This window comes from Halichoeres trimaculatus, unplaced genomic scaffold (assembly GCF_033239565.1).
Source record: "Halichoeres trimaculatus isolate MK-OKI-2021-1 unplaced genomic scaffold, fHalTri1.1 fHalTri1_scaffold_16, whole genome shotgun sequence".
NCBI lineage: Eukaryota > Metazoa > Chordata > Actinopteri > Labriformes > Labridae > Halichoeres > Halichoeres trimaculatus.
This window is the reverse complement of record NW_027437194.1, coordinates 5,627,241-5,653,040: the sequence shown is the minus strand read 5'-3', so window position 1 is coordinate 5,653,040 and position 25,800 is coordinate 5,627,241. Positions and strand designations below refer to the sequence as shown.

Here is a 25,800-nt window from a genome sequence, read left to right as displayed (position 1 = left end):
TAACTCCACCATAAATGGTCGGATTGCTTTGCAAAACAACACAAGACAAGTTCACTGTAATTTCTGGATACTAAGATCTGGAATATGAAATATGTACTGGGTCATCATAATTTTCAATTTTCAGATAACAAATTATCACATGGACAGTCTGCTGGAAGGAAGTATCACATTAAAGTAAGACTAAAGTGTTGCCCGAGTGCTTTTCTAGTTTCAAATGAAACACAGGACTTGTTTTTTTCCCTTTTGGCCTCCACAGGATGGTAGAGAGGAGTTAATTAGTGTGAAGGTCTCTAACCCCCCCTCCCACCACACACACACACACACCTCCACTAATGGTATTAATTCTGTCTGAAAGGGTCACAGCAGATTTGACCTTTAGGACCACGTTCATCTCCTTTAATCCTCCTCAGAGGGTTAGAGTCCTGTGTGTGTGTGTGTGCGTGTGTGTGTGCAGAGGGCACTTATTGACCGTCTGGGGGCTTTCTGTCCCACACTAAGAGGAAGTGTGAGTTTAGTGATCAATATTTCCAGTTTTTGTGTTTTTAAAGTGAGCCTTCATCCAGATTCAAACCTGTTTTCTTGATGTTCGGGTGTTTTTAAAGTTATCAAAGATCGTAATTTAACATTTGAGGTTGTTTTGAACACATGGAGGGAAAACAGCAGCAGGATTACCTTGACCTTTAGAAAAACAGAGTGTTTGAGTTTTAATAATGATGCCGATGAATACAGACGGTGAACCTGAGCTGCAAACATCCGTCCTTTCATGTGTTTGTGAAGTAAATAAAACTGATTAATCTGATGTTGCATGCAGACTCTTCCCCCTCTGGATCATATTTCGGTCTCCCCCTGATAAAACACACACCCAGTGGTATCAGCATTATCAATGGGGAGTGGTGCAGGGGGGCAGCAGTGAGCTGGCCTGTGATTGGCTGATGTGCACTCTAATTGGATCAAGTGGGAACTTGCTTAGCTGGATGCTTTGTGCTGGGATCAGAGACAGGAAGAGAGGCGGAGGGAGGAGGCCACTGCACGCCCTGCTGTCACTGAGTGAGGAGGAGACAGAGGAGGAGACAGAGGAGGAGACAAGGGAGGGGTGAGGGGAGGAAAAGGGGAGTGTCCCGTCCTCTGCTGCAGCCCCCCCTCCTCTCTGAGTGTCTTTCTCTCCCGTTCTCCTTACTCATCTGTTTCTGCAGCCGGAGAGGAAGGGCACCTGCCGCTCCCTGATGATTCAGCGTTCGGCGTGTTGGACTCCCAGCAGACAGCATGTATCTGCAGAGCTGGGCCGTCCCGTCTTCGTCTCTCCAGCTACTGCAGCTGCAGCCGGCCCGTCACGTCCTCCCCGCCTGTTTGCCATCACAGCTCAGGTGAGTCAGTCCTCCTCTTCACTCTGCACCATCTCCAACATTTAGAGAGTGTAACCCTCTGCTTCTGTTTCCATCTGCAGCAAATCTGAGACTTCTATTTTTAGGCTGATTCTTGTGTTTCCTGTGAGAGGGCATGAGTAGAGAACTCCTCTTCCTTGCATGCAGACTATCTTCAAACCGCAGAGACTGCTCACTTTGTTTAATCCTCTGAAAACACACGATGGAAAAGGCACGGGAGGAGACCGGACGCAGGCAGACGCTCTGTGATGCTTTCAGTTAGAACTCCTCATCCTCCAGCAGGACAGGATGACTGAGGGCATGGACGACTTCTCTGCAGGGCCGCCACCCCCTCCTGGAGCGGCCTCCCCCACCAGCTCTGCTGGTGATACCGGACAAGTCCCTGAGGAGAAACCAGAGGAGAAACAGGAAGAGACAGAGGAGACGGAGGGAGAGGAGGTGGCTGGTCAAGGTGGGGAGGAGGCAGCAGAGGGAGGTGCTGATGATGGGGAGCACATGGGGGCTGCGGGCATCATGGCGAGCTGCTGTGTGTGCGTAGAGATGGAGCGGATCAGGAACTGTGTGCACTCAGAGAAAATCTGCATCCTGCCCATCCTGGCCTGCCTGCTCAGCCTGGCTCTCTGCACCGCCGGACTCAAGTGGGTCTTCGTGGACAAGATCTTCGAGCACGAGCCCCCCACACACTTTGATCCTAAACGTATCGGACAGGACCCCTTCATCATATCAGCAGACCCCACGCTGGGAATAGGGGTGTCTGTCCCACACTCGTCCCCTTCCCCCACCTCGCTGACCACCACCCCCTTCACCACCACCACCACCTTCCCACCAGGGCATCCCGATGTCTTCCAGGAAGAGAAATCCACACGAGGGCCCAACGGTCCACCTGATCCCTCTGTGACCCTCAAGTACAACGCTGAACGGCTCACCACCACCACAAAGCAGACCCCCCACCCTCAGACCCCACGGGAGACGAACGACATCATCTTCCCCACAGCCTGTAAGTACTCACACATGGGAGCACTGGGAGCACTGGGAGCAGATTGTCTTTACAGGCAGGATGTCCTTTGTTTCATCATCACATTAAGAAATGAAGTGACACGAGCGGCTGAACCTCAGACTCTTACATATTCATCAACCTAAAGGTCCCAGTGAGGGTGAACTAGATGAGAGTGAAGTCAAAGATTAGCTCAGTATTCCTTAAAATTAAAAGTAAAATGTAGTTTAAGAGTAAAGTAAAGTAAAGATTTAAAAAGACAGAACAAGAAAGTGACTGTAAAGGTGTGTACAGATGAAACATTGAGGTTAAATGTTGTGTTAGAGCCCTCAGCACTCAGAGCTGAAACATGAGGTGTGTTTTCAGGTCTCTTTCTGAGCGCAGACACGTTGGGGCTTGCAGAGTGCTGCAGAGAGCCTGTGACTAAGCCTCTGAAATATTACTACTCTCAGAGAACAACAATCTGTTCAGACCTAAGGAACCTTCAGTCTGCCTCTTTAAGAATTCATGATCACATCGTACTGCAGAGATTTTGGTACACCACAGCAGATGGATGGGCCCTTTGTGGCGTTTTTCTCAACGTACAATGTGAAGGTCCCTCAAATGTGTGGAGGCAAATTTCCAGTCATCTGAAACAGTGAAATCAATAAATGATGCAGGACACAGACTGAAACTCGAAGCTGTGGTACACAGAGACTTCCTGTTTTCTGCCCGTGCTCCATTTCAAGGTCAGAGTCGCTGGAAGCTAATTAATGCCCCCTCCATCCGTCTACCGCGGAAAAAAAAACATCCCACTTATACAGTCTGTCTGCCCGAGACACACCGCCATGACGAGTCTGAGTGAGGTCTCTGAGGGCTAACCCGCGGAGATGAGAGAACATCATGCTCTACAATTTGTTCTCCTGTCTCTGAGGGTTAGATCATGAAGTTTCGTTTTTGGTTGATAGAAAATGTTTTCATATTTCTGAGGATGAGATTGTGTTATCTCTTCTCTGAGAACTCATATTTGAAGAGTAGATCTCTGTGGCTGAGATTTCTCATCCTTAAAGACCGGAAAACTCCTTATCTTTGGGATCACATCTTCATAAAGGTAGCCACATGGCTGTCTCTTTGGTTCTGATGCCCTGATGTTAGCATAGCCAGCTAAAGAGGTGTTAATATTTGCTGTTAAGGGTGTTAGCCTGCTTTCTGTGGATGATCTGAGCAGTATAAAGTGGAGGATCCAAAGTTGGTTGTAAGAAATGAGAAACACTGTGGTCACAGGTTTTAAGTGAACTGATAGTTTCTGCTCTAATCAAGGGGGAAGCTCTAGTCCAGTTCAGAAGTGCTAGCATGTTTGCATAGGGGTGAAAGAGATCTAATCAAAGTATTAGTACGGATGGGAATCGAAAACCAGTTCCTGTTGAGAATCGATAAGAAATGTTTCAGCCCATCGATATCGTTAGCCTTTGTGCTCAACAATTCTCTTGTCGATTCTTTTCACTATGCCAGAGCTGCAGGACCTTATGTGACTAATCTGCCAAGCTTTCTTAGTTTTGGCATTTTGATAACGTTTCCCAAGAAAAACCTGTTTAAGGATTTCTAGCTTGAAATTTTACTGACAAACTGAACACTTCAAGAAATCATTACTCTCTCTCAGGAGATTCCTATTCAATTCAGTACATTCAAAATAAACAAAATAGCACTAGCTTGATGCTAGTGCATACGAGAAATTGCATTGATACGCTAGCGGTTAGCATACATCAGTATAACTTTGGCTTCAGAGTAGAATGTCAACTTTCATCACAGAGGCATATCACAGTTACTCTTTTTAAACAATACTGAGAACTCCAAATGTCAAAATACTTTCAGGCAAATGAAAGAAAAATTAGGCTTATGGTTGGCTTCATAACTACAGCAAGGTTCCAAACAACTTGGAATAATGCTATAACCACTTTGAGACACTAGATGGCCTACTTGAGTCAATAACATATTACAAAACTGTACATCAACGTTACATGACATGCAATTTTTTTTCTTATTTCTTTATATTTATGCCGGGACATATCCAGAACCAGTGACCAATTACATATTTATTTACTTGAAAAAGAAGGAATTGATCAGGGAATTGATTAAAAATTAAGCGATAAGCAGAATCGATAAGGGCATTGATATCGATAAAATCTCATCAATGCCCTTCCCTAAGTATTAGTATTGAAATAAAGATTGTATGTGGCAAAAGTACAGTGGGGGTAGAGTATATGCGGCTGCCTGGGATGCTAAAGGCTAACGGCTAACAGGAAGTGAGGAAATACCAGAGATCCCACAGCCTTACACAGGCCAGTATAAGGTAATAACTCTGCTATTGGCTCAGTTACCTGAAGCTTTGCCTGAGTTCACAGAGTCTGGCACTGAGCCAAATGTATTGTTCGAAGGCAGCCGTGACAAGGATAATGAATATTACTATGTATACGGCTGAATTATTGCGACAAACACTGGTCAGAAATTCTAAAATAAACGGATAATAAAAGGTGTGTAATAACTGTTTACCCCTTAAGTCGGAATTTCCTACTTCATGGGGCGTCCCAGTTGAAATTCCCCGCTCTGAACTTGTAGATCCGCCTTCCGAGTACAAATGAAACTCACCATTTAACTTTAATGTACACATTTAAGTTCATTTAACAAATGCTAGCTTAGAAGCTAGCTACAACAAATATTTATGACAGTTAGAGTCAGTCACGGGAAATTCCCAGAAAATTCATTTGTAGTGTCTTTTAAAAATATTGCACCAGAAATGTTTGCATATTTACATGTAAATGACCAGGTAAATGCATTAAATATAGATTCTAAAAAAAGAAAGTTTGCAACTAAAAATAATTTTTGTAATTTGGGGTATCTATACTTAAGTTATTAATTTTTAGCAGACTTTTGACTTCTTCTCCTTCCATTTTCAGGCAAATATCTGTACGTTCTACTCCACACATTTTAAAAATAGCCCCACTTCTCCTGTTTCATTTCAGCCTGTCATCGTTCAAAAAGACACACAATGATAAAGTAAAAACCTTTCCTAAAATCGCTAAAATCGCGCAATCTGAGATGTATAAATGTAAAACGATTCTAACACCCTATTGGTTTGTACGGGATCCATCACACCTGAACATGACACAGATCACGGCGCACTTTATTCCAAGCTTTTGACCTTAATGGCATTTCCCCTCCTTAAAGTTACTTTTACTTTTATACTTTAAGTAGTTTTGAAACCAGTATTTTCACTCTTTTAAAGTAAAAGGTATGGGATGCTAAAGGCTAACTGCTAACAGGAATTGAAATCGTACAAGAGTTCCCACAGCCTTACACAGGCCAGCATAAGGTAATAACTCCACTATTGGCTCAGTTACCTGAAGCTTTGCCTGAGTCCACCGAGCCTGGCACTGAGCTGATTGTGTTGCTTGAAGACAGCCGTGCGTTGTTTGTAGTGTCACAGTCCAGAACAAACTTGCCGTAGCACCAATCAAGGCTGTAATAGTTTTGGATTTTTCATTATAGTTTAGTTTTAGTTAGGTTTTACATTTTTTCCCAAAACAGTTTAGTTTTAATTAGTTTTACAGCGGGCATTCTAGTTTTTTTTAGTTTTGATTTTTGCAACAAGGGTTAGTTTTAGTTTTAGTTTTTTCATACCTTATTAATCAGGTGCAAGATTCAAAAAGGTCAGAGTAAATATTTTGTAACACTGTTTATTTTCAAGTCCAACATAGCGCTCACTGCTCAGTCAGTGCCATTGACTGCATATAGAGTGGACAGCGTGGCTCTGCCATTTATCATTGTACGGTTTTGAAGCCATTATACCCCGGTCAAAGGCGCCACCATTGGCAGCCGTTGTGCAGCCAGAGTCTGCGCAGTAGAGACTGTGAGGAATTCTGGGAGAATCTGAGTGGAGCCGGATGACAAAATTAATAATTATTTTTTTTCTTTTGAGAGTGTAATCACTTCTTGACTCTACCTCCCGACATATTTTACAATCCCCGAAAAAATACATGAGAATGGCATCTGTCAATCCTCGTTAAACGTTATGTAAAGCCTCGTTTTTAACCTTGTTTAACTAATGAAAACGAAACTTCTCAGAAAAAAATGGCTTGAATACAAGACAACCAAATAATATCTTCAAATCACCACAACACTTGAACATGAGAAACATTTCTACGAGGTGTAATAATTTTTTAAAGTTTGACCGCGGCTCATCTGAAATGACTGGAGAGCTGTATTTTTAAACCTATACTGCAACCAGCCACCAGGGGGGGGCAGTTTTTGTGGAGACCTCACTTCAAGCCGAGCAAGCGGACGTCCATTTTTTTTTACAGTCTATGGCGAGTGCTGATACTGAACTGTTGGCTGCTGCCGTAGACACAAGAAAATAATATAAATTTAATGTAAAAATATAAACATAAATTATATAAAACAATGAAATATGAGCTTTAATAATTAGAAACTTGGACTCTGTAACGATAAAGGCAGACTCAAATACAATTAAACTATTACAGATGCTCTGATTCATTGCACCACTACGTTTTGTCGCAGCACAGCGCACAGCCAGTCAGTGCAGTAAACAAGCACTTCCCAGTACATCGCTACGATTGTGCTATACGACACTGACAACTGCCTAAAACTGTCTAAAATTGGTTGGGAAAATGTGTCGGATTAATTTAAATCCTAAAGGCTATTAATATTGTCAGAAACAATAACAAAGGACATTTTGTCTATACTTTTATTTAGTTTCAGTTAGTTTTGTCAACACAAGATACAGTTTTAGTTTACTTATCGTTTTTGTTTTCTTTTCTAGTTTTTATTAGTTTGAGTTAACTGCAATGTATTTTAAATTTTAGTTTCCGTTTTTAGTTTCGATTTAGTTAACTAGTATAACCTTGGTACCAATACAACCTGTTATCAAACTTCGGCACGCTGAGGAACACAATGTGAATGTTTTTAATTCAGTAACAAGACCCAATGACTAGGCTGTACCAGTGCGGTGCCCTGTTTTTTTTTTTTTATTAATCTTTGCAAATATTTTTCCTGCGGTGTGTTTTTTGCATCATTTGTGTACTTAGAGCCAGTTGGAAGTCTACATAGTTGTTTTGGCTTTTTACAACATGTTTTTTCAGTTGTAGTGACTTTTGCATGTGGTTTTAAAGTCGATTTGTTCTGTCTTTTTCATGTGGTTGCAAACTTTCTTGTCGGTCACCATAAAAACCCTATTCTACCCATCATACTTAATGGAGAACAAGCTAGCATAGGGATGGGTGGGTACTGGAATAGGGCTGATACCAGCAGCTGATACTCAAGGCAAACTAATCTTAAATTAAGCAAGTCCTCCTCGCTAGTTTATTATAGTTTATTTTAAAAAATACTTAAACCCTGACAGTAAGTGGTTTTATTTTTTTGTGGTATTGGTATTCAGTATTGGTGAGTACTCGAAACGGGATGACTGGTACTGGTATTGGCCTGAAAAAAGTGGTATTAGACATCCTTAAACTATTATTTCCAACATTTCGAGGTGTCTAATGGCAAAGCAAAAATCCAGCTCACACAGTCATTATGATCCAAACTTTGAAAAGATTTTTTTCATCATTATGTAGTGCCTGATGGAAGCTGTGGTGTTCACTAAGAACAGTCAGAGGAACGTCTCCTTTGTTGTGTTTGAACTGTCAGAGGTGTTTCCCGACCGAGGAGCTCCAAACTAAGCGTCTTTCTTTGTTCTGTGTTTATTTAAAAACTCTGGGAATATGATGGAATATCAAAGGAAAAGGTTAGGTAGTGATGATCTAATGTGCGTTTTTAAAAATTTGAGGAGAAAACTGTGACGGCTACGTTAAAAAGCTGACTTTGGCTCTCACACCCTCACAGAGCTTAACCTCTGACCTCCCTGGGGTCAGTCAGAAATCTGTCAGTGTGTCACCGAGGCAGTGCTGACCTTGAAAATGGTCGCTGTCCTGCTCTCATATTCATGCCTTTCCAGATCAATCAACCTCTGTGCTTAACTAGATTTATCAGCTAGTCCAATCCTTTGATTCAGTGACGATTCATCTACCCACCCACATCTCTGCACCAGATCCTTTTATTGAGTTCTGTTAACTGGAAATGTGTTTGCATTTAAAGTCATTGATCAGCCAAAGCTCTGAATTAATCCTGCTGTCACACACATTTTTCTTTGACTCTAACTTTAAACTTCTATCCTTTAAGCCTGCAGGACATTCACCTTATGAACACATGTAGGAAAAGGAAAACCTGTATCTTTCTTTCACTCTGGACTCAACAAAAAAGTGCATGAACATTTTGATGCAGAAACTGAATAAATTCACCAACAAATGTTTTAAAAACTGGTTTCACCTTCAGAAATGTGACTGTAAAAATGGCCGCGGCTCTGAGAGGCTGAGCAGCATAGATGCTGGCTCCACTCCAACACCCTGATACTGCAGGTTTATCTATCCTGACCCTCCAGCTGAAAAATCTGCAGACAGATCTCCTCTCCTCTCCTCTCCTCTCCTCTCCTCTCCTCTCCTCTCCTCTCCTCTCCTCTCCTCTCCTCTCCTCTCCTCTCCTCTCCTCTCCTCTCCTCTCTGTATATGGTTGTCCATGTGCTAAATGAGACATGATGATGAGGGTCATGAGAATGGTAAAGATGATGACAATGATCAGAATGATCAATCAGTTTGATGATAAAAGTTGTGCTATTGGTGAAAATCCTGCTTTTGCTGCTGAGAATGATGTTTCAGACAGAAATGGTGATAACGTTGATGAGAATGATGATAATGGTGGGTATCATAAGGATGATAACAAAAATGTAGATGATGAGAATGATGATAAAGTTGATGCTATAAAAATAACAATAGTGAGGATGAGTAGAATGGGGCCGATAAGAAGTAAAGATGATTAAGATGATGAGGATGTTGATGATAATGAGAATGATGAGATTGATATTGTAATAAAAATAAAAGCGAGGATGGTGCTGATGATAATGATAAAAATAATGATGACTGTGGTGAGCATGATGATGGAGGTCATGATTAGCATAAAAAGGCTTTGATTATAATGACAAAGATTATTATAAGTAATATGACGACAATGATGTTCATGACAATCCACATGATTAAAATGATGATGATGCTGATTATGAATATTTCTATTGGGAAATTTGAATGTTGTTGAAGTCGGTAATTATGAGGCCAATGCTGTAATGAGGATAATGATGAGTATGTTGCTTCAAATGATAAAGACAATGATAACAATTATGTTTAGGATGAGAATGATGAGGATGTTGATTCAAATGATAGAGTTGAAAATATAAACCAGGATTAGGATGAGGATGATGAGGATGTTAATCAAAATGATAAAGTTGATAATATAAATGAGGATTTGGATGAGAATGATGAGGATGTTGATCAGAATGATAAAGTTGATAACGTAAATGAGGATTTGGATGAGGCTGATGTGGATGTTGATTTAAATGATAAAGATAATTATATAAATGAGGATTAGAATAAATATGGTGATCCTGATGAGGGTGTTGATTTAAATGACAAAGATAATGATATAAATGAGGATTAGTATGAAAATGATGAGGATGTTGACTTAAATGATAAGGTTGATAATATTAATTAGGATTAGGATTAAAATGATGGGGATCTTGATTCAAATGATATAGATGAGGATGATGATGATGTTGATTTAAAGGATAAATATGATAATATGAATGAGTATTGGGATTATAATGATGAAAATGATAAGGGTGTTGATTTAAATGACAAAGATGAAGATATATGATAAGATGATAATGATGATGATGACAAAAAGGACTTATCATGCATTTTCTTTGCCTACTGTAATGGTATGATGTATACAATTTATTCTTCCGTTATCCCTTCTTCTTTTCCTTTTGGAGGTCACTCAGGGTTGGTTGGGTCTGTTGGCTGTCCCAGCTTTCTTTGTGCACAAGGCAGAGGAAAACCATGCTAGGTCACTAGCATAGCACACTAGGGCTAATGTGTAGACGAATGAGAAAATGCAGGATAATCACTGTGTACCTGTTTTACAGCATATATGTGCCTCTCATTCATCTCCCAGCTATAACAGCCTTTTTGTCCTCTACAGCTGCCACCAGCACCACCACCAAAGCTAAGACCTCCAGTCACGTGACGCGCTGCAGCGACAGCCAGAGGAACTACTGCGTTAATGGAGGAGAGTGCTACACCCTTGAACTCATGCCAGGCAGCACAAAGTTTCTCTGCAGGTACGACACTCACACAAGGTTAAAACTGTGGCTTTGAATGACGCAGTGACTTCTGTGGGTTGGTCTGCCAACTTAACTGAGGTTAAGAGCACGGGGTAACAAAGATGAGATGCAAAAGGGTTGAACACGGTTCAATCATCCTAAAGAGATTCCCATGTGAGGCGGAGGTTTAAATTTCCTGCCTGAGGTTTCAAAGAAGTGTCATGCTTTTGTTTTTGTGGTCAAAACTCTGCAGAGGAGGTTTTTCAGGTGATAAGTGTTGCTCTGAGCACCAGGTGCTATCCGCTGAAGCCTGCGGGGCAGTTATTGTTTTATTATTGCTGGTCTCTTCACAATCTGATCCAGCTGACCAACAGGAGGTGATCAGCTGACAGCAATGCCCCGCTCCTTATCTGAGAGTCAAAGGTCTAACAACAGAGAACAAAGAACATGACAGGTCTGTGGCCTCAGGTGTTTGTTTTTTATGTTTTTATGTTTGGGCTTTTGTGCTTTCACTGTGAGAAGAGGACAGTGGATAGAGAGGAGACTGGGAATAGACACCAGAATGTTACTCGCAGCTAAGGGCCAAGGGTTGAAAGCTGTCTTGGGGCCTGTGCTCAGCTCTTACATGTGTAAAAGCTTAACCAGTAAGAGGTATGAATGAATGCCTAAGAATCATGCTTTGCTGAAAAATGGTATAACTGGACCCGAACCTGGGCCACCAATGCAAGGTTGAGTCCCATGGAGCGTGACACGGACCGCCTGGCCATTAGCACTCCAGGAAACTCCTTTTTAGTGAAACCTGTCCCTTTCTCAGGCAGACCCAAAATAATGTACTTCACTCATAGTTTCCAGCCAGAAAATCTTCCTTAAGGTGAAACAGAGCAACATCGACAAAAATCTAAAGCCTCTGACCAAAAAGTCTGGAAAATGGTCCTGGGGTGATAAACGCTATGTAGCTTTCCCCTGACACACAACAGCAGCTTTCTGTGGTTAAAGACTCTGCAGACATGTCAGAAAGGAGACTAACTGCAAAAACAGGTCCTAAGACAACTAAAAGCTAGATCTAATAGAGGAGAACCAAAGAGTACCCGAAACCAGACAACAGAAAAACTGAAAAAAAAAAAAAAAAAAAAACTCAAAACAAAACAAGAAGCAAGTAACCTGGAAACCTGGCAACATAAGAAACCAAGAACCTGAGAACCTGTGAGAACCTGAGAACCATATAATCAGATGACTCAAGAAACTAAGATCACAAGAGCCCAGGAACCCATGTGTACCCAAGGACCTGAAAACCCAGTAACTTGACAACCACACTATCCAATAAAACAAGCATCCAAGAACATAAGAACCAAGGAACCAAGGTGTACCTAAGAAATCGATAACCCAGTAACCTGATGACCACTCTATCCAAGAAAACAAGAAGCAGAGAACCTGAGAACCCATGAGCACATTAGAACCTAAGAACTCAGAAACCTAACAACCGGACAATCCAAGAAAGCAAGAACCCAAGAACATAAGAACCAGGGAACTGATGTGTACCTAAGAAAGTGAAAAACCAAGTAACCTGGCAACCACTCTATCCAATAAAACAAGAACCAAAGAACCTGAGTACATTAGAACCTTGGAACCCAGGAACCTGTCAACCACACTATCCCAGAAAACAAGAACCCAAGAACCCATGGGTACTTTAGAACCTAAGAACCAAGGAACCTGACAACCTGAAAATCTAAGAAATCAACAACACAACAACCTTAGAACCCATGAGTGCATTAGAACACAAAAATCCAATAACCTGACTACCACACTATCCAATAAAACAATAATTTAAGAACCCATGAGCACTCGAAAAAGTTGAGAACCTGGTAACTTGACAATTGGGCAATCCAATAAAACAACTCAAGAATCCAAGAACCCATGAGTACATTACAACCTAAGAACACAGGAACCTGACAACTGGGATAATCCAAGAAATCAACAACACAAGAACCTAAGAACCCATGAGTATATTAGAATCTCAGAACCCATGAACTTGACAATTAGGCAAGCCAAGAACTCAAGAATCCAAGAACCAATGAGTACATTACAACCTTAGAACCCAAGAACCTGGATAATCCAAGAAATCAACAACTCAACAAGTGCCTAAGACCCCAGGGGTGCCTAAGGACCCGTGAGAGCTCATGACCCATTTCTTACTATGAACAGGGGAACCTGGAACCTTTTCCTATGATAAAATAAAGATCCGACAGCTGCATGTTTACAATTGTCTTGAACCATTAATGAACATTTAGCTCATGTATACAGTTTTTGGCTCATTTATTTCTCCATGATCGTGAGTGTGCACAGTCTACTGTTTTGCACAAAACAATGAATTGTTTCAAACCTTTTCTGGACTCAAAACTAATTTTAAATGAGTTTTTATTGATATGTCAGAGCCAATACAAAGCGGAATGCTGGGGCTCAGCGTTTTTTTTAACTTTTTAATTCAGTCCTTTGTGTCTGACTCACTGCAGAAGTTCACTGAGTCACTTTTGGACATTATCAGAATGATGATACTGCAGCCTTGGATTAACAGCTGCAGGCTGAGTCAGTGAGCAGTGATTTGATCTGATTATGGTTCACAGGGTCCACACCAGGGGGCAGAAGTGTCCCTGTCAGTGTTTTTTGTGTGTCTGTGCACCACTGTCTTTGTCTTTGTCCATGTGTTCTCATGTGTATTACCTGTCCGTCCTGTTTATGTCTCCTCCTCTCTGCCCATCCACCAGGTGCTCGGCAGGATTCACTGGGCACCGATGTGAACAAGCTGTGCTTAAGAAAGTCTCAGACCCAAAACGTATGTTTACACACCTGTATCTAACCCCACATGTCATTACTGGTGTTCCACCCCGTCACATTTTCTCATAGAGCTGTTGGAGAAATCTGATCTGCTGTATCTGCAGCTGAAACCTGCATGTACTCCACATCCCATCAAACTCCATCCATTCTGTTCATAGCTGTGACCTGTAGTGGTGTAATACTTTGGTTCTGACTGATCCTCATCCTGTCTCCCCCCAGCGAGAACCAGGAGTTAACAGGTGGAAGTTAGATGAGAGGTTGTGAAGCAGCAATGATTCACTGGCTGGCTGGTCTAGGTGGTCTATTTCTTGGTTTATTTGGAGCCTGGTTGGGGTCTTGAAGCCTCGCTTTATAAATCTTTGATGGACCTGATTTAGGGTTATTCTGTATGGTGAGTGATAGTGTACATGCAGATTCCAGTCTGCTGCTCAGACAGTAATCAGGGTCTGGAGCAGAATCCCTGCCAGAAGAAAACTCAGTACTTTTATTTTGAAGGTCTGAGACTCTACCACATGAAAAACTGGACTCTTTAGTCCATTCGGTCCCTCCTGTTAACACCAGTGATGATGATGTGGGTTTTTAACCTCTCTGTCATGAACTAACACACCGTCTCTTCTTGTCTGTCTCTTTTTGTCTGACTCAGGTGTCCAATTGAATTTACTGGTGATCGCTGCCAAAACTATGTAATGGCCAGCTTTTACAGTATGTCGACTTCCTTTTCTACATGTTCTGTGTTTTCCTTGGTGACTGCCCTGTGCTGTCTGTGTACCTGATCACCTGTACCTGTGTTCCTTTGATGTGTGGTTTATGCAACCTGAAACTGCTGGCATGTGAAGTTTGTTTCTCAGTGCATTTTGTGTTTAAAAGCTGCATGTTTTTAGACATTTCCATCACATGTGACCAAGTATGGATGCATTTTTGAACTGAAAAATGTGATCTTTTTTTGTCTGGATGTTGAAATTTGTTTCTGCAGACACACACAGAGTTAAAGGATTCCTGTTCTTTGGGTCACAGCGTTTATGTAAAAGCATACTTCAAAGCTCAGGAGTAGAGCAGCTTGTCTTTTAATCCGATGGTTGCCTGTTTAAAACCAATTCTGTACACATGAAGAGTCCCCCAGGCAAGACACTGTACCTCAGGTTGCTCTGTGTGTCATATCCATCAGTGTGTATGTGTGTGACAAGTAGTGTAACAGACCTTTGAGACTTGTGTCTGTCAGTTCCTAACTTGTCAAGCCTTTCACCGCTGTGATATTCAAAACGTTGAATAAATGAGGCAGAGTCGAGGATGCCCCTTCGCTAACAGATACAGCAAGCCCCCCTGGAACAGTGTATGCCGTTAATGAAATTAGCTATTCAGACTAAAGCCAATTTTTTTTGTTGTGCTTTTGTATTGGTGCATACTTGTCTTCAGTACCTCTACATCAGGGGTCTGCAACCTTTTACTTTCATAAGAACCATCTTGTCTCAGCTTACCTGGATTAAAGTCACAAAATGTACTACACAATAAAGACAAAAAAATGTGTACAATTCTTAACATAGTAAAAATCTACTGAATTGGTATCTACAAAAGATATTTTTTGTGTTTATTCAAATTGTTAGTGTGTTGTCTTAGTTTTTATTTTAAATAAATTTGCAACTTAAAAAAATAAAAATAGGTAATGTATATATTTCATTAATAAAAAAATGTAAAAAAATAAAACAATTTTTTTTTTTTGCAAAAACTACCAAAATTTTGAAATTTCAAATATTTGCCATAATTTAAAAAAAGAAGAAGAAAAAATTAAAAACTTTCATTAAAATGGCTTCATTTAGATTTTTGAAAAATACAAAAACTTGCCCATTTTTCTTTCAAAAATATGGAATTTAAAAAAATTGCAAAATTTTGCAGAAATTCAAAAAACTTCAGTTTGGTAATTAAAGTTTCAAAAAATCTTTAAAGATTTTTTTTTTTCTAAATTAAATAAAAGAGAAAATGTCAATATAAAGAAGTTGCAAAAAGTCAATAAAATAATTGCAAAAAATAAAACAGATGAAAGCTGTACTGCAGGAGGTGATGCATATTTAGTCCAACAAAAATAAATGAATAAATAATGCATTATTTTATTTAGTGTCACTGTCTTTTATCATAAATACCCTGTGACAGAAAAACAAAAATTCTTTATTTCAATAATATATTTTTTAAAGCTATAAGAAACCACTGCAAAGAAGTCAAAGAGCTGCATGAGGCTCCAGAGCTACTGGTTGCAGACCCCCTTTTTAGAGCCAGCCCTAAGCAGATGCTTCGTGAACTTCAGTTTTAAGCAAATCTGCATTAGTCATTTTGCAAATTTGCAATGCAAACAAATTTCTATTTAATTCATTAGCTTAGGTGCCAGAGTTGGGAGAGCTGCCCTTCAGCATTTCATCTGTTCTGTTATAGCCTATCAGTGCAGAGCTTGTCTGGTCATTCATCTGAAAAACCAACTGGTTATAACTTTATGCTTCTTCTCTGAATTCTGTGACCTTTTTTTTTTTATCAGTACAGGGATATATGACTTTTTTGTGAGGAAAATGAGTGAGGAGGTGTTGGAGTATCAAGCTCAAGCTCAAGCATGTTTGATGACAACCGACTAGAGCTGTGTTTAAAGGAAACTCCCCATTACCTCTAGATTCACACTTACATTATAAACGTAAATTCACCTGAGTGACTCCCTTGTGTGATTGAAGCATGTGACCATGAACTCCTGCTAATGTGACCTCATTCTCCTGACTGTAACCCTCTCTATGTTTCTCCGTGTGTGTGAGCATGTCTGTGTTTTTTGAGCATGTTTCTGAAGTGTGTGTGTGTGTGTGTGTGTGTGTGCGTGTGTGTGTGTTGAGCTGACGTTTTAAGATTGGACTGTCCTCTCTTTCAGAAGCTGAGGAGCTGTATCAGAAACGTATTTTAACAATATCAGGGATCTGCATTGCACTCCTAGTCGTTGGAATCATGTGTGTGGTTGCCTACTGCAAAACAAAGTAATTCAAATCACATCTTCTCATTAATTCATCAAAGCAGGGTTCACTACGTGATTTACAGCGTTCAACAGACACAACACAGACTCATTTTGGATCGAATTTTATTACAGCACAGTTCACATGCTGTACCTGCTTGTTCACAAATATTGAGGTATTAAATTATACAAAACCATGAAAAGGAAACTAGTCAGAACTTTCAAATCGTACACTGGTTGGTCTGAAGGCTTCAGCTTATAGCCATAAGGCTAAAATCTACTGGTAATATTCTTAGCCATGAGCCTTGCTGTTGTATGTTCTTTGTGACTCGACACTTTCTACATTTACAGTCCCTCTTTAACTCCCAGATTTATAAAAGAAAAAGAAAAAGAAAAAACAAACTAAAACAACCAACCAACCAACTAACAACAACAAAAACCTTTAAAATTTTAGTTTCTGGAAATTTAAGAATTTAACCAACTAACTAACTAAGAAAAAAATGTAACTCTTAGCTAACAAAACCATGAAGCAAGTGAAGCTAACAACAACTTGATTCTGTTTGAGCTCACAATATCATGAGGCTAGCAAAGCTATCAACAACAATGTAAGCTAGCAAAGCTAAAGATATCATGAGGCCAGGGAAACTAACAAACAACATAAAGCTGTTAAAGCTTTTAGTAACGAGAAGCTATAGAAAGGCTAACTACCAAATGAAGCTAAAGTAAGCATAAGCCTGGCAGAGATATGAACTACATGAGACTAGTAAAGCTAATAACAATGGAGCTATCATAGCTACCAACATAAGACTGGTGAGGCTTAAAATATCATGAAGCTTCTAAAGCTAACAACAACATGGGGCAAGTAAAGCTAGTAACAACAAACTAACAACAAAAAGCTAGGTAAACCAACAATATCATGAAGCTAACAAAGCTATCAAAGCAGGGAAACTAACAACATGAGACTATCAAAGCTTGAAATAACATTAAGCTAGTGAAGCTAATGATCTAATGAAGTTCAATACAGCACGAGCCTAGCAAAACTATCAACTTCATAAGGCAAGTTAAGCTAATAAAATCAACACAAAGCTTGTGTGGTTAACAATAACAATAACAATTCCATGAGGATATTAAAGTTAACAACATGAAGCTGTCATAATGGCTAACGACATAAAGCTAGTGAAGATTAAAATATCATAAAGCTTTTAAAGCTAACAGCATGAGGCAAGTAAAGCTAATTACAACATAAAGCTTAATGGGGCGAACGACAAGAACCTAGAGAAACCAACGACATCATGAGGCTAGAAAAGCATTGGACTACAACATAAAGCTAGTGAAGCTAAAAATATCAATAAGCCAGGGAAACTAAAAACAATAAAAGACCATCAAAACTTGTAATAACATGAAGCGAGAGAAGCTGTTGACCAAATGAAGCTAAAGACAGCATGAACCTAGCAAAGCTTTCAACTACACACGACTAGTAAAGCTAAAAAAGAAATCAACATGAAGCTTATGTGGTTAACCATGAGGCTATACAAGCTTACAACATGAAGTTATCATAAAAGCTAACAACAGAAGGCTAGTTGAGCTTAAAATATCATTGGACCGCAACATAAAGCTAGTGAAGCTAAAAATATCACAAGGCCAGGGAAACTAACAACAACATGAGACTATCAAAGCTAATGCCCTAACAAAGCTTAAGACAGCATGAGCCTTGCAAAGCAATCAACTTCATAAGGCTAGTGAAGCTAATAAAATCAACATAAAGCTTGTGTGGTTAACAGTAACAATAACAATTCCATGAGGGTATTAAAGTTAACAACATGAAACTGTCATAAAGGCTAACAACAAAAGACTAGTGATGCTTGAAATCTCATGTGGTTTCTAAAGCTAACAACACAAAGATAGCAAAGCTAATAACAACATAAAACTAAAGAGGGCTAACGACAAAAACCTGGGGAAAGCAACATCATGAGGCTAGCAAAGCATTAGACTACAACATAAAGCTAATGAAGTTAAAGATATCACAAGGCCAGGGAAACTAACAATAATATGAGACTATCAAAGCTTGTAATAGCATGAAGCTAGAAAAGCTAATGACGTTATAAAGTTAAAGACAGCATGAGCCTAGCAAAGATATCAAAAGCTTACAAAATCCACATAAAGCTTGTGCGGTTAATCATGAGGCTATCAAAGCTAACAATGTGAAGTTATCATAAAAGCTAACACTATAAGACTAGTAAAGCTTGAAATATCATGTAGCTTCTAAAGCTAACAACATGAAGCTAGCAGAGCTAAAAACAACATAAAGCTTAAGGGGGCTAACAACAAAAACCTGGGGAAACCAACATCATGAGGCTAGAAAAGCTAACTACAACACAAAACTAGCGAAGCAGGAAATAACTGGCAGTATTTAACATGACCTAAAGCCCCAAAGAAAAAAAAATAACCTATGTCAGACAATTAGTGATGTAATCATAAAGATGTACAATCTGAGATGAAATTTGTTGATAGATTGACGCCATGTTTTGAACGTTTGATTTAACTACATGATAATAAAAAGTGGCAGTGACCTGTTGCTGTCACTGTCTAATGTAAAGTAAAAGAATTAAAAGTATTAAAGTTGTCATACATGAAGCGTTGGCTTTAAACTATGATCCAGACCCAGACAAATGAAACCTTTTGGGGGAGGAGACAGATTTTTTGGCTCTGTTGGACGCTGTAAAAAATGGAGTGAAGTTAGTGCTGACATCCATCCATTTAAATTCTTCATTAAAAAGACTACATTAAACCATATCACAGTACACAGGGGTTCATCTCTAACATACGTTGTCCTGTTTTTCCCTGAGGTGCTTCACAATCTGGTTTTCTGTCCACAAACAGGAAGCAGAGGAAGAAACTTCAGGACCGTCTGAGGCAAAGTCTGAGGAAAAAGAAGAAGAAGAAGAAAAGCTCTGATCCGAAACTGGTTAGCTCAGCCAGAGGACGTCACAATGCTAACATGCCTCTTCAGGATCTACAGCCTGTCAATGTACGCTGTTTGTACTCAGCGTGTAATGAATCACGGTGAAACCTGCTGAATCTGCCTCACAACCATCTGTTCCTCTTTCATTACCGGCAGTGTAACGGGACGACCTTGCAGCATGCGGCCGAGAAGGACACAGAGACAACCTTCTCCACAAGCAAACATGCCTTATCTGCTAATGACCACACCACCTTCACACACATCTCCAGCCAAAGGTGAGCCAGACTCTACAGAGGGTTTACTTTCACTTTCACGAACCTCAGTTTGTGGGAGGCGAGAATGAAGGAGTGAATGACGATTGTTGGTTGTTCTGGGAGGAGGAGCAGGTTGGAAAGACACAGGGAGTGACTCTAACAGCTGGAGGAGGATGATGGGTAATGGAGATTTTAGCTCCCCAAAACTCAAACTCAAATCATTTCACAATGCCAACAAAATAAACGCAGATTTATCAATCAAAATTAGATTACACACCATGAAAATATTAAGAAAGAACTGAAAAACTGCTCTACTCATTAACAATCTTAAAAACTCCACACCGACCGCCCTTGTGTGCTCCCATTTATCAACTTGACGCAGATTTGTTGCTGCATCTGTAAATCCCCTCATGCAGACAAAGCGAGACGCAAACATTATTCTCATGTCCAAAGGCCTGTCTGAACCTTGTCTCCGTGTGACGCCCCTCCCTGTCTCCGCAGCTGGACTAATGACTGGAGCAACAGTGTTCTGTCTGACACCGAGTCTGTCTCGGTGATGTCATTGCCGGAGAATAGCCAGCGTGCTACGCAGGGTGGCCGGGGTCGTCTGAATGCCACCGCTGGCACCAGAGATTTTAGTGCTCATTCAAAGAAGAGCCCAGACACACCCAGCTCCTGCTTGCCTTAAAGGTAACTGATTGATTTAACCTTTAATCTAACCTTTACCGCCCCCAACAGCAACGCAAGAAACACACAAACTGCCGTCAAGACAACAAAATCTCCCAGAAGACACAGATACACTGAGCAGAGTTAAAGAGGAATGAAACACATTACTCCATCTGTTAGGACCGGGTGGTCTGCCCAAACATTAAAACCAATACGTCAACAGGAATTACAAGAACTGACCTATGACTACCTCCAAAACAAAGGAAAACCTCTACCTGATTATCCATCAACTGCAGCTCTTTGGCTCCTTTGCAGTGGCTCTTTGTAGCTTGACAAAAAAATTATTGAAATAAAGAATTTTCTTTTTTTTTTTTTACAGAAGATATTGATGATTAGAGACTTTGATACTAAATGAAATAATGCAGTGAAGCTTTGGATTTTTTGGATTTTTTTTGGAATTTTTTAAATCAAATTCTTGCAATTTTTTTGAATTTCATTTCATTATTAATTTATTTTTAATTAAGAAAAAATATCAAAATGAATCAAAGATTTTAAAATTTTTTTTGATTTCTGCAAATTTTTGCAAATTATTTAAATAAAATATTTTTTTAAAAACACATTTTTTTAATTTTTTTTACATTTTTTTTTAACTGTAGCAAATTTTCAAATTACATTTTATTTTTTTAAACTTATAGGAAAATTTCGCAAATTTTTGCACATTTTAATTTTTTTTAAGTTTGTTTTGCAAATGTCTTAAATTTAGCAAATTTATGATAATCATATATATATATATATTTACATTTTTCTGTTTTTTTTAAATTGCAGATTTATTAAAAATAATAAACTAAGACATCAAATATGCAATTTTATTAACACAAACATATGTATTGTTTAGAAAAAAAAATCACTAGACCTTTACTATGTTTAGAATTTTATACACTTTTTAGTCTTTATTTTGAAGATAAAGTAAATCTTTTGGCTCCTGAATTACTTTAATCCGGGTGAGCTGAGGAGAAATGACTCTTATGGAAGTAAAGGTTGCAGACCATTGACCGAGAGCTTCAGACTTTGTGAAGCCAGCTTAACCAAAGAATCAGGGGTATGAGTTTGTTTAGTGATAAACCTCCCAAACCCTAAGTATAAACTTTATCATAAAAGAAAGTTTGAATCCTAGTCTTAAAAGTAGAGAGGGTGTCTTCCTTCCAGACTCTGATTGGTAGATGATTCAGAAGGTGACAACTGCAGGTTTAACCTCCCATGCTAGCAGGTACGATAGCAGACCTGCATGCTGGTGGTGAAATGTCTGTGGTGACTGTTCTGAGCTGTGTGGTGAATAAGTCTGTCCTTTAAATGTGTTTGACGGAGTATTTACAGGATGTGTCTTCATCAAACGAGCTGCCAGATTCCCTCCAGTGGTTCTGTTATTAAGGAAAGCCGTGTAGACGCCTTTACATAAATCTGTGCATGATTTTGGCAACAGCAGCTTTTAGCTCCATTCATCAGACGGTTTAATGTTCAGTTGTCAGAAACAAAACTCCACCGTGGAGTCAACGTCTATCCTATTCTGACAGGATTGTTATCGTTGCGGAGCAAACTGTGTTTTGGAGTTGAGAGTGACCATGCTAACTTGAGACCTTGAGCCAAACGTCCAAGGGATTGACAGCTGACTGTCACCAATTAACAGGGTCACACTTTGCACTGAAACACCAGGGATGTCTGTAGCTGGGAGTTATAAAGTGTTTTGTGTACCCAACCAAAGTTAACCGGGTTTGATTGCAAATAAGTAATTTTAACTGCAAATAGTTGAAATACAGTATTTACTTTGTTTAACTCAGTATAAAGAGTAAATAGATGAAGTTTGTATAATGATTTCCAGAAACAGATTTCATGTTTACAATAAAACAGAACAGTAGAGTGAATTATCAATCAATTAACTATGCTAAATAATAATCCCAAAATACAAAATCATGATAATTCTGATATTTAGAGCAGTTTGTTGTCCAGATGTAGATTTCTGGCTCCTTTACCTTGACTCAAGTCTCATACTCTGAGTTCTGTTGTGTTTTTCTTTGGCTTAGGTGGGTTTCTGATTCTTTCATACAAGTTTATTTCTTTCTTTGCAGTCCAACCTCTCAATGGTGTCTCACAAAGCTACCATCTGTCAAAGTGACGTTATTTAGGTAGAAACTTTGTTTTTGGTAGTTAACCTCAAAGCGTAGCTTGACAAACCGTTGTCTTCCATTGCCAAATTGTACAAGCAGCTGTAACTGTTTTCTTTCAGTAAAGGGGTTTATCACAATTCCTTTCTTTCCTTCTTTCTTTTTTTCCTTTTTTTAACATTAAAGAGGGGGTGTTGTGCTTTTTATACTCTCCCTTTGGATCCGCTCTAATAGCTTTACAGGATTTACAGGAAAAAGACAAAGAAGTTTTTCTCACCCTGGTGTTTAAAGAAACTCATCAATTCAGCTCATATCTGAAACACTTCTTTTGCTGCTGCCTCTTTAATGCTCCCACTCCCAAAACCCCCCTCCTGCTGATTGGCCACTCCTCTGGAGGCTCAACTATCTCAACTATGTGCACACCTTGGTGTTTGAGGCCCTTCCAACATTTCATTAACCAGTTAAGAGGTCTCTGCAATGATCTCAATTTTTTTTCAGCAAGTCAAGAGAACAGTTTGTCAAGATCTCGACAACATTTTATACGGACATCCAGCATTTTTTACCCTATATCCTGTTACTATTTAAAAGCGTAATACCCCCTCTTTAATAACCCTGTTTTTGACTCTGTATCTTTTAGAACTGTCTGGTTCAACAAAGATTTCACTGTTAACGTGAAGAATGAAATGTTGAGATTAACACCTTGGTGTTTCTATTTGAGGTTTGTATCTGCTCCGACGTCCCCTGCTCTGCTGTCCAGAGGGTCCCGCACCTCTCTGACCACTCCGGGGTCTCCTCCATCAGAGATGTCCGCCCCCCTGTCCAGCCTGGCCATCTCTGTGCCCTCGATGGCTCTCAGCCCCTCTGGAGAGGAGGAGCGCCCTCTGCTGTTGAACAGATGTCGAGCACGCGATGAACAGAAGAGGACCTCTGCTCACTACAACCACGGCCACATGGCCCACAGTTTACCACCAAGCCCACTGTTACCTGCGGAGAAAGGTGACTTCCAGGTCATACGTGGGCGTGACGACACAGCTGCCAGCCAGGTGTTCTCACCTGATCATCTACCTGAGACAAAAAGCAGCATGTCGAGGGTGGCGCACAGCATGGAGTCCAGCTGTGATAGCATGCTAACAGACGAGCCTCAGGGGGAACAAACCCCCTTCATCGTCACAGGAAGCTCATCAGCTCAGCTGCTGGAGGCTTCAGACGGCTGCAGGACTAACCCAGCAGCTCCACTCGACGACCTGCAGGATGAGTCGACGAGTCCCCCAAACAAAGATCCAGAGTCTGTGTAAGGTCCAACAAATACTTGAGAAGAAAAAACTGAATAGTCACTATTAAACCTTTATTTTCTATAACTTATTAGCTGTAAATGAAAAATGAAACTGTTATTTTAGTGATGTAGTAAATACAGAGTTTTATAAAAAGTTAACGTGTGTTCATGTCTTGTAGGTTAAGTGCCATACGCTGGTATGTAGCAAAGGTTCCCTGTATACTTCAGTGCGGAGATAATATCAATGGTGCCTTTCTGTTTGGTATGCTTAACTGCAGCGTTGCATTCTGGGCCGTATAACCGCCATCTTATTCACCATCAACAATCAACAGTTACCTGCTGGCTGCAGAGTGGATTGCTGACACCACAGATTGATCCTCTGGAGCATGCTGCTGTTCAGTAATCATCTGGGTTAAAGGTGTAGTCAGCGGTCTGGGAGAAAATGAGTGAAGGTTGTTGATAATCGGATTTAGACCTGCTTCTCCCGTCATACCCCATGCCCGAAAGAGGAAAGACGTGCATCGTCATGGAAACGACCGTAGAAACTGTGTAGCTAACCAACATGGCGGAGACCGGACCAACGAATGCTCGAGGGTCAGTTCGCTATAATATGTGAAGCCGATTTATTGCTTTGAAAGTAGTAGTAGTGTGACGAGCTTTAGTTGTATTGCAAGATATTATAATATTTAGATATATAAATATTTTCTGATCAAAGACGTGCGATGCTCCATAATAGACAGACCCAGATTGTTGAGGTTGCCTTTGAAAGAGACTTGACCCACAGATGTACGACGGAGTGGGATAACACTGTCCTCAGTAAAGGTATTTCTATCTTAAAGGTGTCCTAGGCAGGATTTAGCGAGTCAATGCTAATTTTTTGAATTTCTTTGGATTAAATGTTAGAGTATCCATTGATAACCCGTTATGAGTGTAGAATAATTGCACTACCATGAGGTCTCAGCATTAACATCTGTCTCTGTTATGAGCTGACAAGGATTCTCGACCGCTCCAGGTATCTTTGACCGATCAGAAGAGCCCCTGAGGCTCTATCCTAATTGATAGAGGGGCGGCGCTTCATCCTTCATCGCGATTGGTTGAAAGGCTTTTCGTTCTCGTGAATGTGCATGAGTAAGTCCCGGCTTGCATATTTACCTGCCTTGTCAGACTTCCAACCCCCAAAACACCAAGGAGTTAAAGGGGACATATCATGCTGATCCCTGGTTTAATACTTACATATATAGGATAATAAAGTTGAAAACAAGACCTTACACCCCCTGAATTTTCAAAAAATGAGATATTGTATTTTTTCTGATATCCTAGAACGAGATTTGATGCCTCTGAAAATGGGTCATTGCCAGTTGGATGCAAGATTTTGACCGTCGTGACGACACGAGGATCCTTTCTTTTTATTGGAGTAATCTGATAAAGCAGCTCCTCCTCTGTGATGTCAGTTAGTCACACAACCACCACCGAGGGATACACCCACCAAGAGCCTACTGACTGAGTGCTGGATGCAGGGACTCTGCTCTGCTGAGCAGCTCGGCTTTACATGGTGAATTAGCAGTTAAAACACTGTAGTTTTAGCAGACATTGTAATACTTGTGAGACTGTGATATTTGCATGCTTGTTCTGACATGCACTGTGAACCTGGACCACAGTAATGCTGCGGTAATAACATAGTGATGAACTGACGGTAGAGGCGATCTTTAGACGACACTTTCAGCATGATGGATAAAACAGACAGAGAAAAGTGAAGGAGCAGGATGGCGCCCTGTTATAGAAACAGTTTATTGGTGAAGTCTGCCTATATTTCCAGGTATAAACTATACATGTTACAGTACCGGTTTGACTCACCACACTGAAGCGTCCTGAGATTATCTGTGTCCAGGTGGATTTTCTTCCTCCTGAGCTGCAGAACCGTCCGGTCTGACTCGGGGTCCAATACAAAAGGAAGTATCCTACACTCTGCCATTTTATTAGTGCTATCAATGCCTTACGGTGAAGTTTTGGCAAACAGCAAACTCGCTCGGTCTGCTCCATTCAATATGGCAATTTTGTAATA

At 40.2% G+C, this 25,800-nt stretch overlaps 1 protein-coding gene across 4 annotated transcripts; it reads left to right on the top strand.

Moving 5' to 3' along the window:
- The first annotated feature begins 1,107 nt into the window (after positions 1-1,107).
- On the top strand, positions 1,108-25,759 carry nrg1 (neuregulin 1). Of its 4 annotated transcripts, XM_074689666.1 has the most exons (9): positions 1,108-1,364; positions 1,445-2,379; positions 10,498-10,636; positions 14,094-14,152; positions 16,347-16,449; positions 19,305-19,452; positions 19,543-19,661; positions 20,142-20,330; positions 23,184-23,310. In XM_074689666.1, exons 2-8 carry the CDS (start codon positions 1,671-1,673, stop codon positions 20,326-20,328), a joined length of 1,464 nt encoding a protein of 487 aa, XP_074545767.1. In that variant the 5' UTR covers positions 1,108-1,364; positions 1,445-1,670; the 3' UTR covers positions 20,329-20,330; positions 23,184-23,310. The 4 variants fall into 4 exon arrangements, with proteins under 4 accessions (XP_074545767.1, XP_074545765.1, XP_074545766.1 ...); XM_074689664.1 differs by lacking the exon at positions 20,142-20,330 and having other exon boundaries at positions 1,117-1,364; positions 16,350-16,449; positions 23,184-25,759; XM_074689663.1 differs by lacking the exon at positions 20,142-20,330 and having other exon boundaries at positions 1,118-1,364; positions 23,184-25,759.
- Positions 25,760-25,800: the final 41 nt, after the last annotated feature.